The 17,603-nt window shown below is 36.8% G+C and overlaps 1 protein-coding gene across 2 annotated transcripts in view; it reads right to left on the reverse strand.

The window, feature by feature from the left end:
* Positions 1-17,603, reverse strand: part of CDH18 (cadherin 18) — a 220,464-nt gene that overhangs the window by 14,786 nt on the left and 188,075 nt on the right. For both annotated transcript variants that reach the window (XM_009288064.2, XM_019474256.1), the window contains exons 8-9: positions 8,402-8,523; positions 1,755-1,872 (exon numbers count right to left, since the gene is read on the reverse strand). In XM_009288064.2, the coding sequence (XP_009286339.1) occupies positions 1,755-1,872; positions 8,402-8,523 (240 nt within the window). The remainder of the gene's footprint in view (positions 1-1,754; positions 1,873-8,401; positions 8,524-17,603) is intronic.

Genomic DNA, 17,603 nt, shown 5'->3' on the forward strand with positions numbered 1-17,603 from the left:
TGCATTGTGCATCACTTATTTTATATATTCTTTTATCATTATTTTTATTATTATTTTCCCTTCCTTTTCTGTCCTATTAAACTGTCTTTATCTCAACCCATGAATTTTACTCTTTTTTTTCCCAATTCTCTCCCCCCTCCTGCTGGGGGCAGGGAGGAGTGAGCTAATGGCTGTGTGGTGTTTAGCTGCCACCACAACAGTAGGTAAGTAACTTATGTTGACATGCAGTCCTTAAAGTATAACACAGCATTTTCCACTGGTAATAAACACATATAATACAGATCCCAATTAAAATATGTTCAAAACCATAAAATATCTACTTCATCATGAACCATATTTTTAATAGTTATTAAAAAAACACATCTTGAGGTAAGTATCTTGTACTGAAATGAACATGGCTGTGGTCTCCCACATGAGATCACAATCAAATACTCAATGAGTTTATTTGAATCTTAGACTCAAATACAAAAATACACAACAGCACACTTTCTTTATTTCAGGAACAATCCTCTGGCTTTTGCTATAATGCTCCATCATGATCTGAGTAGAATTGATATACTAATCTGGGAAAGGGCTGGAGTCATCACTTAAGGAATATTTTTAATACATGAATTAGTCCTTCAAATATTATTAATTTTTTAATATTGATAGATATTGGCTTGATCTCTTTTGGAACCAGAATATGAGGGCCATGAATCTAGTCTGAACAAATAGCATGACTTGATTGTTTTTTTCTGCTGTAAGTATAGTTAAACATTGGAACAGATTCTTTAGGAAGATTACGCAGTCTCCTTCCCTGAAATGTTTTACAAACAGGTAAAAAAGATCAGTAAAGAACAGTCTGAACATCACCGAATGTACCATATGTACCAATGATGGAGTCAATGCTTCTCAGTCATTTAAGATGAGCAGCGATCTGTAAGATCGCAGAAGGTATTCCATGTCACTATTGCAAAAATATAACTGTAAAATAAAGCCAGCCCCCCACGCTTCCACACACGCCTACAAACAAAACCACCCAATACACACATACACAAAAGCTCAAGGGGAAAGCTACAGACAAGCATTTAAAGTTTACTCTCATTTTCATCAGGTTGCAAAATGGAAACCATGAGGCAATAATCAACAAATAGTAAGGCTGATTTTGGTTTTTTTTGGAAAGGCTGGATGGTTCTTTGACTTAAGAAAAGTTCAGACACACTTGGCTGGGTGACTCTGAAGGCCCTTTTCCTTCTGGGCCTATCTGCTATGAATTTCTGATTGTACTTTTTAGGCACACTTTGTTAGGAAGGGCATGAAGCGATAGACTATCATCCAGGAAGCACTGAAGGACCAGCTCTTGGTATCATATCTGTAAAAGTAAGCATGAATTCAACATTTATGCCCCTTAAATTCTTATTTTCTCCTTTAAGCAATAACCAGCAATAACCTTGACAGTACCCACTCAGTGCTATTCACCTAGAAATAGACCAAATTGCCAACACCTTTTTCATTATCCACTTTTTAAAAATATTCCTGAATGTATGAAGTATAAATGCTAAAATAAAATGCAATATAAAAATACAATGCAATATCTGATTATTCATAGTTTCCAATATGTTGTATACACCATGTCCTTGATATCAGCCAGTTCAGTGGTGACAGATTACAGTTTTCCCCTTCTGTCAAGAAAATGCATAGAAATTGTTCTGTTCAATGAGACATCCCAGATAAAACAGAGACCCATTTCTTTGAGATTTGTGTGTTTGATTTACCTTCATTGTCCCTTAGAGTAAAGTTGGGATTCAAAGAGAGCCGTTCATCAAGGGAAAAATGGAATCTTGCCCCATTTGCAGAGTAATCTTTGTCAGTTGCAGTGATAGTCTGAATTACCTGAAATAAAAATTAACAGTGAATGTGTTGAAATTTGAACTTGACCCAAATAGTACTTGACCTCAGCAGGATGCTCAAACTTAGCTTACTTTAATTTTCTACTTGACTGCTACTAAATTCAACCGATGAAATGACTGGGCCATTAGTTTGATTTCTCTAGCATGAAATATTTTAGGAACCAGACTTCAGAGCTAGATAAAAGCATCTAAAGCATCTATACTTTCTGACATTCTGATACGGTCAGGACCTGGTACAGAGGTTTTCACCATCTGCATTGCATCCTGGTGACTTCCAGAAGTACAATTTCACCTAAACATCTGTTTTTATGGAGCCAAAATTCAGGCTGAACCAGGATGGTCTATGCGGAGCATCATCTGCCTGCCATCCCAATAATTAGATGCACTCCAGTATTGGTTAGGAAAAATAATTCAACAATTAACCAAAATGGCAAGTATATAATACCAGGTCTTTGTTTAAAATTCCTGTTAAGAATCAGTTTTAAATTGCTGGAGAACAGAAGAGGAAGAACAGCAGCTACTCCTGGTTTTAGTTTGATTTGCCCAAAAGGAACAGAATTAGATGTAGCAACCATGTATGGGAGAGGTATTTTTGAAAGGTAGGACCTTTGCCTTCGAAAGCCCTGGTGGTTTTTAAAATTTACTTTCACCTAAAACTGAGCTAAGTTTTTGGAATGTGTGACCAGCTTTCATTTTCATGCTGGGCCTAGAAGCTCAAGTGCTAAAGTAAAATTTAATAAAAGTTGTTCTTGTGATATAGGCAGTGAAGCCTACGCAGACTGCTGCACAGCGCTGATAGATATCCTGAGGGAAATGTAAAGGGGGAGGGAAAGTCCTCTTTTCAGGAGAATTTTTCTGTTCAGTGTTCAGCTGTAGTCTGTCTGGACTGAACCTGAAGCATAAACAGTGTGGGCTCAAGTGGTTTGGCCTGTTTTAAAACTAAAAGACAATATACAGTTCTCTACCTCCATTCACATAAAAGAAGCAAAACACATTTTAAAGCCAATAGAGTACAATGCTTATTCCATTGACTGTATACAATATAGTACATTATATTGACTACACACACCTGAGACAAGTAACAATACTGATGATAATTGCTGAGAATGTTTTAAAAGTTTGTCGTAATACTTTTTTGCTGAACTGTAGCAGAATAAGATCAATCTGAAATGTCTATAATCATGCAGTTTACCAAAGTCATGGCAATATTGGTGAAAAAGTTTGACAAAAGCTAATTGTTCTCTGAATTTCGCAAAGGTGGCATATCTGTTATTGAAACAGCTATCATGTAAAAACAGAAATACAAGATTACCTTAGATAGATATATTGAATTAATAATGTTGAAATGGTATGAGGCAAAGCAAGACAAAAAAAAGGTTGATGGAAGAGTATTTTCAAGAGAATCAGTTTCTGTTATTACTCAAATACTAAAAGTACTGTTAAATACCATACATAGCTGTAAAAAATTCAGATAAAAAGATATGAATTTATTAAATATTGTTTAAGCATCCTCAGTGCTGTTTATCAGTGAAATATAAGTTGTTTTGCCATGCACCTTTAGCTTTTATTTGACAGCCTAGTAGATAAACTTTCACCCTGTTGACCTCCTTACATAAAACGTTCAGTGACATTTTACGGAATCTTGCTTCAGGAACATGCCATTTTGCAAAAAAAAATACCTTTGATCAAGACCTCAGTGCCACAAGACTAGTATAAAATTTATTTGTCTTTAAGACTAGTTTTAAAACTCAACAAAATATACTCTCTACATTCCCTGATTTCACACATGGAAATTCAAGTATGCCCTGAATTCACCAATGTATATAAAAAGTATAGCACCAGATGGTATTGAAATCATGCTTTTCCACGGGGAAAATAGATATTGTATGTGTAATAGGACAGGTCAAAATATTTTTGACAGAACTGTTTTTAAATAGAAAGTTCACACTCTTTCAGAAAAGGCTCTTGCTTTCTAAGGAAAAGATTTCTAAGACATTTATTCAGAGGTGAGGAACAAAAGTGTGTGTCCTCTTGACACCCAAATGTACTGTTAACCCTTTTCTAATTAATAGGCCAACTAATTAATGGCCTATTAGCAGATATTAACATGCATCTTACCAAAGCCGATTAAAATAAAAATGTAGACACAGAACCTCAGCTGCTGTAAAGCTCACTTGACAGCACTGAAGCGATGAAACTGAAGCGTTATGCTATTTTTTTAAAGGCAAGAGTTGGTGAGAAAAGAAAGAATTTCAAGAACGGAGGAGAACTAATTGAAGAGGATAGAGAGCAGGTGCTAAATTCTACTCAGATCCTTTTCAGAACTGAATCAATAAACAAGTAAATATACACAAGATAAACATAGCTGAGGTGTTCCTTGCCAGCTAACATTGATTTCCTTTGGCTATTAGAAATAACAGCATCCAGGGTGAGGTAGCTCATGTTGGCAGCACAATATTTATACACCCTGATTCTGAAAAAGCTCTCTGTGTGTGTGTGTGTACATGCGCACGCCTGTGCGTTAATTTACAGTGATGGATCGTGTCAGGGAAATGACATTTACTACTAGCACAACTTTTTCTATTATTCTTCTGGAAAGCATCCAGAAAAAATGTAATCTTTGGAGAGCTACAGCGAATATGACTAGCAGATCTAGTCAGATATTTTAACAGGTCCCTACTCTGTCAGGACAAACATTGAACTTGGAAACGTTCAGAAAACTGTCAACGCTTCACTCCTTCATTTTCCATAACAAAGAATTTAAGCTTTTTTTTTTACATCACTATTTGCTCCCATTGTCTTAAAAATAATAAAACAAGTCACATTTGAAGCAAAGGAAAATTTAATTTGTAAGTTGACTTTGTGGAAGATTGCAAAATTTCATTTTCCTTTATTGGCTAAATTTCACAATCATTTACAAAATCACTATATTTCTAGAAGTCAGAGTTCTCCAAGCCTGGACACCATCTAAGATCAAATCACAGCTGCTTTATCAACTTTAATATATAATATCTACCAGGCTTGACCTGGAAGCTGTTGGAGATACTTAGTTTATCTTCTCAACAAGGTGACTGCTAAGGAAGTAAAGCTGTCACTTCAGTGTGGAAATGATCGTCTTCTCACAAGCATTTTCTGTTTGAGATGCCTTAGGGGGGTTCATTTAAGCACTTAAGTCCTTAAGTTTCATTGGCTTTTTTTTTTTTTAATGAGTAAACAAATTGAGCTGTGGAGGGAAAAAGAAGCAGGAGACAGGCTGTGCAATTAAATGATACTGCGATTTCTCTCCATAGAAGCCTCTTCTGAAAATAAACAAGCAAACACAAAAAGTCTTCCAATGACAAACTATTGGTTAGTTTATCTTGTACATAATAAATTCAGACTAGATGTGCTGAGGAAAGAAATAAGGACTCTTACAAAGCAGTACAGGGCTGGAGCCCAACCTCAAAGCACTAGTCAAGCAGAAGTGCCCAGCAGTACCTGACAGAATTTGTTCTTTAGAGATTATGAATCATTCTCACAAGATGATGGATAACTCAGAGTAAATACTGTCTTTTCAATTATTCAAAACCATCCAGCTGGGCACACTTTTTAGCATATGCAACAGTTGTCTTGTTCTGTAATCCTTGGTTTTTTGTCCCTCCTTAATATTTGTTGAACACTGTCATTTTCTTTCTTAAACTAGACAGTAAGATCTTATGAGTGAAAGCCATGGTTTTTTGTGTTTTGTTTTGGTTTTGTTTTTTGCACAGTGCAATAGTATCACAATCTTTTCTGAAGCCTTGTGCAATGCAAATAAAAATTAGTGCGTGTCACGTATGTAATGGAGTCCTGTTAGCTTAAGAATACAACAGCATGCTGATCCAGCCTTTCGTATTAAACTACTGCTTGTAGAGTCCTTCATGGTAGCATTAATCTCGGGTGTTAAACTGCAATGCTACAGAGGTCAGGAGTCATTCATGCTCGCAACAGTAGCTCAGAGAGAAATACAGCAATGACCTAAATCAGGAGCAAATGCTGTTACAGTAAAACTTATTTTATCCTTTGAACATCTCTCTCATAAATTTCCATTTGCAAAGCTACTATTGGAAAGTTACAACTTTGCTAATAAGAAACATTAGCTACTCACCACTAACACCACCCCCCCCCAGCTCAGAGCACTTTTGAGCTAGCTTCACTGCATGGTTTAGCTTAATATTAATTATAACAATTATTTAACAATAATTGTTAAATTGTATAATTTAAAAAAATCAGAATGTTGAAAGCAATTGCAGTTAATGCTTAAGAGATTTTATCTTCTTTTTTTTAAATTAGTCTTTTAAAAGTTCTAATTCTTCTATATTTGGCTTTATTTGAGGTTTTCAGAACATTATTTTTACTTTAATAAGCATGGTAATAAGAGATATTCTGTTGATAGACAGACCTACTTAAGATTTTCAAAGGCTTTGAGTGAGTTGTCTCAATTCTCAATCATATTCAGTTGATAGACAGACCTACTTAGATTTTCAAAGGCTTTGAGTGAGTTGTCTCAATAAGAGCACTGAAGAAAACTATGCAGTCATGAGATAAGAGGGAAGGTCCTTGCACAAATAATCGCTCAAAAGACAGGAAATCGGGTCTCTTCTGTAAATTGTCTATTCCACAAGGAAAGGAAGTCACAGAGATTTCCTGTTCCACACAGATTTATGCTGGGCCACTTGTTGGTCAGTGTAGTAATAAACATCTTATAAAGAGTATGAATAATCAGCCCACGAAATCTACTTATGATACTGAGCTGTTCAAGGAAGAAAAGAGGAAGGGCTGACACTAAAGACCTTGCAATACTCAGCAGCCAGGCAATACAAAGACAGGTGAAATTCATTATACATAGACATAAAGTCTTAACTTCGCATACATGATGATGACCTCTGAGCTGACCATTACTTCTAATGATATTGGTGTTATGGCAGGCAGTTTTTTGCATTCAATGCTTGCTAGTGGTTAAAAAGCAAAGCCACTGTCAGAAATTGCTAGGAAAGGAATAGAGAACAAAGCAGAGATCATCATACACTGTGAAGCATAAACTATGATAAGAATTATAAACTACTGCATACATGCATCTTGAATCTTGATTCCCCATCTCAAGGTGAATAGAGAGGAATTGAAGAAAGTTTAGAGGAGGACAAGATGAATGATCAAAAGTCTAGAAGGGCTTTATCACGGCTTGTCCATGTTAAGTAGGACTCCAGTCCGGACAAGAGACGGCTGAGGGGCAATGTGCTAGAGATTTATGAATGGCACAGAGATAATAAATAGGGATCAACTGCGCTCTCTCTCTCTCTCTCTCTCCCCCAACACAAGAACTGGTAAATATCGACTGAAGACAGCATGGGAAGATTAAAAAAAAAAAAAAGAAAAAAAGAAGGTGGTAGGTCTTCCTGAAACATGCAATTAAACTGTAAAATTCCTTGCTGCATGAGGTAGCAGATATCAAAAGTTTGTTTGTTGTAGGAAAAGCTAGACAGATTCATATGATAAGGTTATTAAAGGATTATTAAAAACACAGAAACCACACTTGGATCAGGAAATGATCTGCAACTGATCTGAGACCAGGTAAGTACTTGGGGTAAGTATCATACACGCTTGCGATGTTCTCATACTGCTCTTTAGGTATCAGACTTTGGTCACTGTTAGAGTCAAGATAACTTTTATCAGCCTATAGTCTGATGAAGTACAGCATTTTTATGGTCTCAATGTTAAAAACAGCAATATGCCACTATGCATTTATGTACACTGCTTTTAAAGATTTGATGAGAAAACTGTTATTACTAGTAATATATTCCTCAGGAAAGATATTGGCTCCCAATTGCAACTTACAACCTGTGTCATAATGCAAAACCAGCATAGAGTGCTGGATAAAAGCTCAATCTATGCAAAAAAGCAAAGGCACTTAGGAAAATTGTCAAACCATGCACTGCAATGAAGTGCATCGATCACAGGAGCAGTGGCTGGAACGTGATTCTGCTATTCAGTCTCAGTTCTGATCCTCCCCATGCTCACAGTTGTGAAAAACCCATTCAATGTTTTTTCCATAATGACCCTGCACAGACAAGGGCAATAATCAACATGCAAAAAGTGAGGATGGGAGTCATGTTAACCAGCCATTTCACTGAGCTGTATGTAAAACCTTGCTACTATGTGGCACTTAGATGATAAATCTGCTTCATCCATTTTGTTCAGGATAGTGACTTGTCAAATTCCATCACTTATCTGACAAGACTAAAGTTTGCCTGTCTTTACTGAAGATAGTTTGGGTATTTTTTTGCATCAACAAGAAAGATATATTAAACAAATTCCCAGATCTTCTCCTTTCAGCCTAATACAGTTAAAAAGTTGAATCAAATGTGAAATACGAAAATGATATCAGAAGGAATTACGACGTGTTCCCCAAATCAAACTTCTTACCTATGTGGCATTAACAAATAAAGTAATTCTTCTTTCTCACTGGGAGAAAGATAACTGTGAGAGTTAGTTACCTGACCAGGCTTTGCATTCTCACAGACAACTACATCATACTCTCTGGCGAGCTCTGGAGGGTTGTCATTGACATCCAGGATTCTAACACCAACTGGAACGTGGCTCACTAGCCCAGGATTGTCTGCAAAATACACAAGGGGATATTAAGCCTTTTGAAATAGTCAGTATTCCCCGACATCCTCAATTTAAACATGGTTTCTTAACACAGTAACTGGATGAGAACTAGGTAGAGCTGCAGAAATTTAGGTAGCAAGATACAAAAAGATGTTGTTTGCTGTGCTTCATTACATGTTTTGAAAAATAATTAAAAAAAAAGCATGGAAAGTATAGTACGAGTCTTAAGTCACTGTTATATCATCAATAAAAAGTCAAATTACTCTAGAACTGAAGCGGGAGAAAGCTGTTGGAGTTATCGCATACTGTCACACTATGCTAAGAAATGATCAATTGCTTTGTAATGAATGTGAAAGTGTCATCACAGTATTGAATAAAATCTAAAAAGAAAAATATTAAAAACTTTTTCTTTTTTTCAGTCCCTTAAAGAGTTTAGGAAATAAAATACCAAAATAATAAGAAAATATGAATGAATAGGCACATATAAACCTTTCCCAAGCTTGAGTTCAGCTTCCTCATAAGTTATCATGCTATTACACAAAGTAGTTAATGAGTCTTGCTTTAGCAGTGACATACCAGTAACAAAACAATGTTTATATAATGGTGTCTTACCCTGTGATCTGTACTTCCATGAGAGCTCACTTTCAAAAAGAGCTCACCCTCAAAAAGCTCAATAAATAGAATCCTTTCAATAAGAATACATTTTCCATGATAAAATGGGAAAAAAAATATTTTCTTTAATCCATAATTCCCATTTTTACTATGAAATACCAAGAAAATTTTACTTTGTTGAATTATATATTAAAACTTTTTATAATTAGCTAAAATACACCTTCTGAAGTCTGTATAGTTATCAATTGGTTAGATGACAAACTTAATTTTACTTTCACCAATTAAATGAAACTATCAGTAGAAGACAGCAAAGTCAATCTTTCAAATGCAACAAGGTGGAAGAATGGGGTCTTACAGATTGACATTTTAAAAGTGTATGTCCCTATGTGTGCTCATGAGAAGAAAAGGAAAAAAAGAGAAACATTAGTAGTCTAAACCTCATTTGCCTTGGTTATTTTGATCTTAGTTAATCCACATCATGTTTCTGCCTCGTGGTCTACCCCCAGTCAGCAACTAAGCACTACACAGCTGCTTGCTCACCCTCCGCCCCCGGTGGGATGGGGCAGAGAATTGGAAGAGCAAAAGTAAGAAAACTCGTGGGTTGTGATAAGAACAGTTTAATACTTGAAATAATATTAATAATAATAATAATAATAATGATTGTAATGGAAAGTAAAACAATAAGAGAGAAATAAACAAAAAGCCAGGGAAAGGGAAAAAAACAAAAAAATTATGCAACCCCTCACCACCACCGACCGATGCCCAGCCAGTCCCCGAGCAGCAATTGCTGCCCCCCAGCCAACTCCCCCCATCTTATATACTGAGCATGATGTCATATGGTATGGAACATCCCTTGGGCCAGTTTGGGTCAGCTGTCCTGGCTGTGCCCCCTCCCAGCTGCTGGCTGGCAGGGCATGAGAAGCTGAAAAGTCCTTGACTAGTGTAAGCACTGCTTAGCAACAACTAAAACATTGGTGTGTTATCAACATTATTCTCCTCCTAAATCCAAAACCCAGCACTGTACCAGCTACTAGGAAGGAAATTAACTCTATCCCAGCTGAAACCAGGAAATTCTGTCAAAAAGGGTCATTTGTAAAATGCCTTAGATTTGTAATACCTTTAATGGTCTCTGCCTAGAATTCTGAAAAACATTGATTAGGCACGTATTTGGATTCAAAGCCACCAGTATGAAGTGAAGGTGAGGAAGAATGACACTTGACTGTTCACTAAGCAGTCGGGAGAAAGGAACCATTCATCTACCCTTACTCTTATTACTGAAGGAAGCAATCTTCTCTCCAGGAGACCCTTTGCGTTATGAGTATCAATACAAAAAGATGTTTGATCCTTCCCTAGAGGTAGGTCATGAGATTGTGCTGAACAGCACAAGCAGTAGAGATTGAATATTTCTTATTGCTCACTGAAATACAGCTTGCAAACTCATTTAGGCAACTTCCTCTGTCAACGTCATCAGACAATCCAACTACAAAAATCATGTAAATACAATTACAGAACATGATACCTAGCAATAAATAGTCTAGAGATGATCTACGACTCAAAGGAGCTTTGTTCTTGAGGCTTTGCTCAGGAGGCTCTCGCACATAGTTTGTGAGGTATGTGAACTAGAAAGTAGTATAAATTAAAGGAAGGACACAAAGCAGATAAAGAGAGAGCACACAAAAGCATAGAAAGGAGATGGAAGGCAGAGATCACAGTAAAGGGTTAAGGATGAATAAATCCATTTGGGAGTGGATTCATTAACTATAGTGAAGGAATTGAAGATTTTAATACTAGAGAGATCCCAAAGAAGCTTTTGCCAGAAGGCAAAAAACAGTTGTGATTATCAGATAATCATAGGATCACTGAAAAATCTTAGTTGAAAGGAACTTCTCAAGGTCAGTGGTCCAGTCTCCAGCTCAAAGCAGGGCCATCTTCAAAGTTATAAGGGGGCATAATACATCTAAGAGGAAGGGAGCAAAAAAGCAGGAAGAGCACAGGCCAGAGGGTACCAGAGCTACAGAACTGTTCTGTAGGTCTGGCATGTTTGGAATCGTTACTCAGGAAAGAAAAATCAAACTTTTCAGTCCAATGTATAGCAAAAAAATGGTAAACCCTTTTGTTTCAGTACAGTGTATCAGACCTCTCTGTCCCATCTTGTATGTCTGCCACTTGTATGCCTGCCACTACTACCCAGTGTGGTCTTACTCTAGTCTGTTAAATTTGCATTATTTTCACAGAGTTTTCATGGAGATTCAGAGAGTTTAGCTTTATTTGTTCTGCAGCTGCTTTGCAGTACAAAGAATTCATAAATATCTTACCAGTTCTCAAGAGTTCTTAATGCACAAGGTATTATTAGTATCTTTCTGGAAGCAGTTACCTCATGGAATTGTTGACATTTGCAGGCAAATTTCCATATTGACAGCCTACTCACTACAAAATGCTAATAGGGAAAGTAATAACACCACTTACCAAAACAGGCTTGAAGTTTGTCAGATTGTGTACACTACATAGATGTGCATGCAAGATGATAGCACAGTTTATAATGGGGGGAGAGAATGAGAATGAATTAAGAGGGACCTTACAATTTTTTTTTTTTTTTAGATTTGTTTTTGTTGCTTTATTATAAAATAAATATAAACTCCAATGTTTTTCAGGTGTACAACTCACCTGCAATCTCCAAACCACTCTAATAGCTGGTCCTTTTGTTAGTACATTTTTGTTAATTAGACAAATTTCTTGCAGCAGTTTGGCAGATTTCTAGTTTTAAGATAATCAGTGCTGACATATATTTCAGTCCTGCACATTATAAAACAGCCAGATCCATTCTGTGTCCTATTAGCATTATGCCTCAAGAGTAGATTTTTCAAAGTGAATGCTCACTGTTTTAAGGAATAACTGAAGCAGAAACATTGCTCTGATTCACCTACATTAAAGACTTGCTTTCTTATGCTTGAGACTTTTCCCAGAATAAACAGTTCTTCTGCCAGAACACTAAATACCTGTAAAGTGAATCAATTTCATTGAGTATCAGCCCCTCCACCAGCAAGTCCTCTGCGAACTTACAGAAGTCCCTATCAACAGCCAGTCTGAAGTCTTGAATCTTCCATCAATTCCTGTGGGCAAACTTTAAAACCCCTGTATAAGAAGAAAGCTTTTTAATACAGCTACTGCTGTCTGAGACTTCCTTTTCATAGTAACAAAATTCCCATGGGCTTTATGAAAATAAATTCTACCTGAATGACATTCAGAATACCAGTACTGACATCAACAGTCTTGTGAAAAAATATAGTTAAATTATTCTTATGAAAGCTGAGTGAATAATTTAACCCAAAGACAGCCTGAACTATTTTAAAAGGGTGAAGGATTTTACAAAAAAAATTGATAAATTTTATATGTTTTCATGATCTAGAACAAAAATCTTCACCTAGCTTAAGATTAGAATGATTGCCTATGCTTTTGCATCATCAATATTGAATATTGATCTTAAACAGTACAATAACAACTTTTTTTCTCATTTTGACACCTTTTCAAGACCTTATGAGGCAAGACAATACTTAGGAAGTTCAACTATCTATTCCGGTACTTTTTTAAAGAGAAGTAGAAAGCACTCATCACACTTCTTAATAATTATTAGTTTTGACACATTAGAAGACTAGACGTAGATCTAGGAAGGATAAAATATACTACAGAAACAGAACTAAAATGATGAAAGAATATCTAATATGTAAGTGAGAGCGGTAATATTCAGAAAACAGTGGGTTTGATTCAGGATGGTGTATATGTGACTAAATTTTCTGGCAAGGAGAAAATTATGCAGAATCTACTAAGTGTAATGTTCTGTTCTGGTAGTGGGAACTTTTAAATATTGTTACCATTGTTAACCAACATGAAGTAGGTTAGAAATTTTTTTTTTTCTTGTAGCACAATTTGACTTTTCACTGATGAACCTGAAGGCACTGATCACTTCTCTTGGATCATGCTAGTAGCGGTAGCAGTAGTAGCAACAGGAGCAATAGTAGGAATAATAGCACTGCAGCAGACTTAAAGCATTTAGCGCTCTCAAGCTGGCAACTCCCTCTGCCTTAATGAAAACAGAATTCTGCAGCTCATAGACAACGCTGGTGCTCACCTCCTGAGTAGATCAGGGCACCACAAAATACACTGGTTCTGTGGCCAGAAATGTGCGTTTTGAGATTCTGGTACTGATTCACAAAGCCCTGGACAGGGAAATGTCACGTGATCCCAAAGACTGTCTCTTCTTTGGGGACCTAGCTTGGTAGCCAGGAAGAGCCATACTCTACACCCTCTTCAGAAGACAACGTAGGAATATCTTCATCATACCTTTCCCCAAAGAAACAGAGGAGAAGAAAATCCATCATGCCTAGAAGCCAATGACTAAACCAAGATAAACAGGGAAATAAAAATCGAACTTGGAATTAGAAGCATCACTTCTCGAGCAGGATGGAGAACTAGCTGCCTTTCGACAACTGTTGTTTTTTTTTTTTTAATAGTTTTGTGCAGGCTTTCCTTATTGCATTGATAAATACATTCAAAAGAACGGCAGATTCTGCTACAAATCATATTATTGTGATTTTATGGTCCATTAGTAGGCAACTTGCCAAGGTTCTAATTCTCCATATGACAGTCTCATGTAGTGCTATCAGAAGTAACATATATTTTAATCTCCTACCAAAATCTTAGGAATGTCTTTTCTGCTGCAATGCAACCATAAAACATGAAAAAGAACTGGCAAATTCTTCTCATAACTTGCTGTTCACTGATGGCACTATGAGGTGGCAATATCCCTGTGCACCTAAAGAAAAGATATAACTGCACCTCACTCTAATTATATATTTTATCTGTTTATTTAATGTAATTATAGGGCTTTCAATATTTATTCAAAATTTCAAGGAGTTTTATATGTCACTGCTGCAAATTATTATTTCTCTCTGTGCATTCTGTTTTCCTCTGAATTGTGTAACTGTATCTTTCTGTTATTGTTTCTGTTTCTACCAAACTTATTGATGAAAAAACTGCTTATATTGTAATTAGAACATTCACTTTAATGTTTTTACCCTAATTATTGCAAGCTAACTGTTCCAAACTCTTATTCTTGTGAGCTGTCCGGCTTTTTCACCTATTTTATTTCTGAACAGGGTTTATTGGCCCTCTATGAAAATATCTCTGAAAGTTATTTCTTTGTGTAGTTTTTGTAATGACTGTATTTTCCTGGGATCCTTTCAGTACCACATCACAGGGTATTGTGTATTTCGTCAACGAGGTATTGCTCTAACTCAACACTTCAGTATCTTATTCCCTGAAGCTAGTATGAGGAATATGCATGGAGAAGCAAATACAGGAGACATATAAACAAAGACAAATTGTCTTTGGCTTTTTTTCCAGTATCTGATTGTGTCTGATAGCCTTGCAGATTTTTGTTTTGTCTGTAAAATCAATTGCATAACAATGTCTCAAGTATTTTGATTTCTACTACACTGTGGTATCAAAGCTCTGTATGTGCAGTATCCTTTCTTGTGGTCATTTTTTACTGTCTCTAGTATTTCTTTAAGTCTGGGGGATCTGACAGAACCTGGCAGGTACCCTATTATTTTAGTTCTCCTGTTCTCTACAGCCTCTCCACAGCCTTACAGATTAGGAACTCTTTATGGACCCTTCAAAGATAAGTTTGTGCATTCATTGCATTCAAGTTGGTCCTTTAGGTAAATAGTGAGAAATTATCTGCTTTTTCATTCTCAGCCATTGCAGAGCATTTTGGGGACACTCAGGAACACTGCAACTTCATCCCAAAAAGATCGGTGATCTAGTAAACCCAGAAATCTATTTTACACACTGGTATACTTACCAGCTGCGTAAGAGAAATATGTGAAAAATTCCCAATAGAAAGTATCTTCTAAATCTCTGAAATATAAACTTTTGGATCTGCCCTGAAATATAAGCACTTATCTTGCTTTCAAAAAATCGTTTCTTATTACAACCACAGATATTCTTATTATCCATCTAAATGTCCAGTACTTTATGAATCCCAGTAATCTCTTGATGTTAACATCATCTGAAAGCCATATCTAGAAGCTGGTTTGCTCTGTGTCAGTTGAGCAGATATTGAACACACTCAGTTCAGTTGTTAGAATTAGTATCTAAAAGGAGTTTCCTGACACAGTCTTCCTTGCTATATTTCTAAGTACAAATTTCTAGTGAAAGCTATAATCCTTACTTTGATTCTCAAATCAAGATATTCTCTGATTCCTTCAACCATCAGTGTTTATTTCTCTCCGCAGCTTTTATTCCTTCTTACTGAACACAAAGACTTCAAGGGTACTATTATTTGTCCTGTTTGCAGCACTGCTTTGAAAACTTTGAAATACATGTTTATTTTTCTAACTGAAATTGGCTTTATAACTGGAAGAAGTCCATCCATTTATATTTTAATGCCACCTTTCTCTTGCAGCGGCTGTGATTTGGGGTTTTGCTGTTATTGTTGCTTTTGCTTTTGTTGTCAGCACTACTATATGCTAGAGAGAAACCTTAATTGAGTCACCCACAATTATTTTTACAACCACCTATTTTCTTTGAGAATACATCACTATTTGGGAGAAATTTGTGAGTTGTCCTTTTTCTTCTCCACATTCAACACACAGTTCCCAATATCACAAAATCACAGAATGCTTGAGGTTGGAAGGAACCTCCATAGATCAGCAAGTCCCACTCCCTTGCTCAAAGCTGGGTCAACTAGTGCACATCGCTCTGGGCCATGTCCAGTTGGATTTTGAATATCTCCAAGAACGGAGACTCCACAACCTCTCTAGGTGTCCTGTCCCAATTTTTGACCAATCCTGCAGTAAAAATATTTTTCTTCTTATATTTAAATGGAATTTTCTGTATTTCAATTTGTGCACATTGCATCCTGTCATTTCACTGGATACTACTCAGATGAGTCCTCATCTTTGCTCATCTTTACTCATCTTCTTTGCTCCCCCTATCAGGTATTTAAACACACTGATAAGCTCCTTCCGAGCCTTCTCATCTCCAGGCTGAACAGTCCCAGCTCTTTCAGCCTCACCTCGTACGACAGATAGTCCAGTTCTTAATGATTTCATGCCCCTTCACTGGACTTAGTCCAGTTGCTCCATGTCTCTCTTGTACTGGGGAGCCCAGATCTGGACCCAGCATTCCACACATGGCCTCACCAGTGCTGTGCAGAGGGGAAGGATCACCTCCCTCAACCTGCTGTCAACACTCTTCCTCATGCAGTGCAGGATGCAGTTGCCCTTCTTTACCACAAGAGCACATTGCTGGCTTATGTTCAACTTGCATCCACCAGGACCTCCACGTCCTTTCTTTGAAAAGCTGCTCTCCAGCCAGTTGGCCCTGCATGTGTACTGGTGCATGGCATTATTCCTCTCCAGGTGCTGGACTCTGCATTTCCTATTATTGAACTTCACAAGGTTCCTCTTCACCCATTTCTCCAGCCTGCCGAGATCCCTCTGGATGGCAGCATGGCCCTCTGGTGTATCAGCTATTACTCCAGTTTTGTGTCATTTGCTAATTGGCTGAGAGTGCACTCTGTCCCACCAACCAGGTCATTAATGAAGAGATTAAACAGTATTGCATCCAGTATTAGCCCCCAGGGGTACTCCACTAGTGACTGGCCTCCAGCTGCATTTTGGGCTGCTGATCACAACCCTTTCAGCCTGCCATTTAAGATAATTTTCAGTCCACTTCACCATTCATTTATCTAGCCCATACTTCAGTGTGTCTTGTTTTTACATGAGTTTCTCTCAATTTTCCTCAATTCTTAGCAGCTATGGAGGTTATTCAGGAATCTGAATCACTTTCTATCATTGTGTGCTATTATTACAAAGAATTTTAATTGACAGATCCTACACCAGTCCTTAAAATAGCTCAGCCTTAACTTTTTCCACTCCCAAAGGAACAGCCATTCACTATGACTGTATTTCTTTCCTCCAAATCAGTCTTTCATCTGTTATAAAACTTGTGCGCTTGCTCTGAATTTTCCTATTTCCATTACTCTTACCAAAGACAGTCAAAAGCCTTTAATAGAGCTAAGCAAATTGTATCTCCTTCCTCTTTCAAATACTCTTTTATAAACTTTTTCAAAGAATTAAAACAAACTAATGAATTGTGAATAGTTCTATGTGAAACTGTATTTTAAAATCCTATTACCATCAATTTGTAGTCCTTCCCCCATAGTCTGTAGATCCTTCAATATAAAATATAGTATTATTTTATCATCTTTCTTATTCCCTAATACCACAAGGAGTTTTCAGGAAGTACTAGTACTGAAACAATCAAAGGAACAGCTTCAGTGGTGTACCCTTGCCATTAAAATCCCACTCTTTCTCACTGTATGCTGCTGTTAAAGAACAGTGCATGTTGAAGAAAAAAAGGATTGCCTCATCCATTCTCGTGGCAATGAACTCTGGTGTGCTTTAGGAAGTA

The sequence above is a fragment of the Aptenodytes forsteri genome, unplaced genomic scaffold (genome assembly GCF_000699145.1).
Source record: "Aptenodytes forsteri isolate BGI_AS27 unplaced genomic scaffold, ASM69914v1 Scaffold27, whole genome shotgun sequence".
In the NCBI taxonomy this organism is placed as follows: Eukaryota; Metazoa; Chordata; class Aves; order Sphenisciformes; family Spheniscidae; genus Aptenodytes; species Aptenodytes forsteri.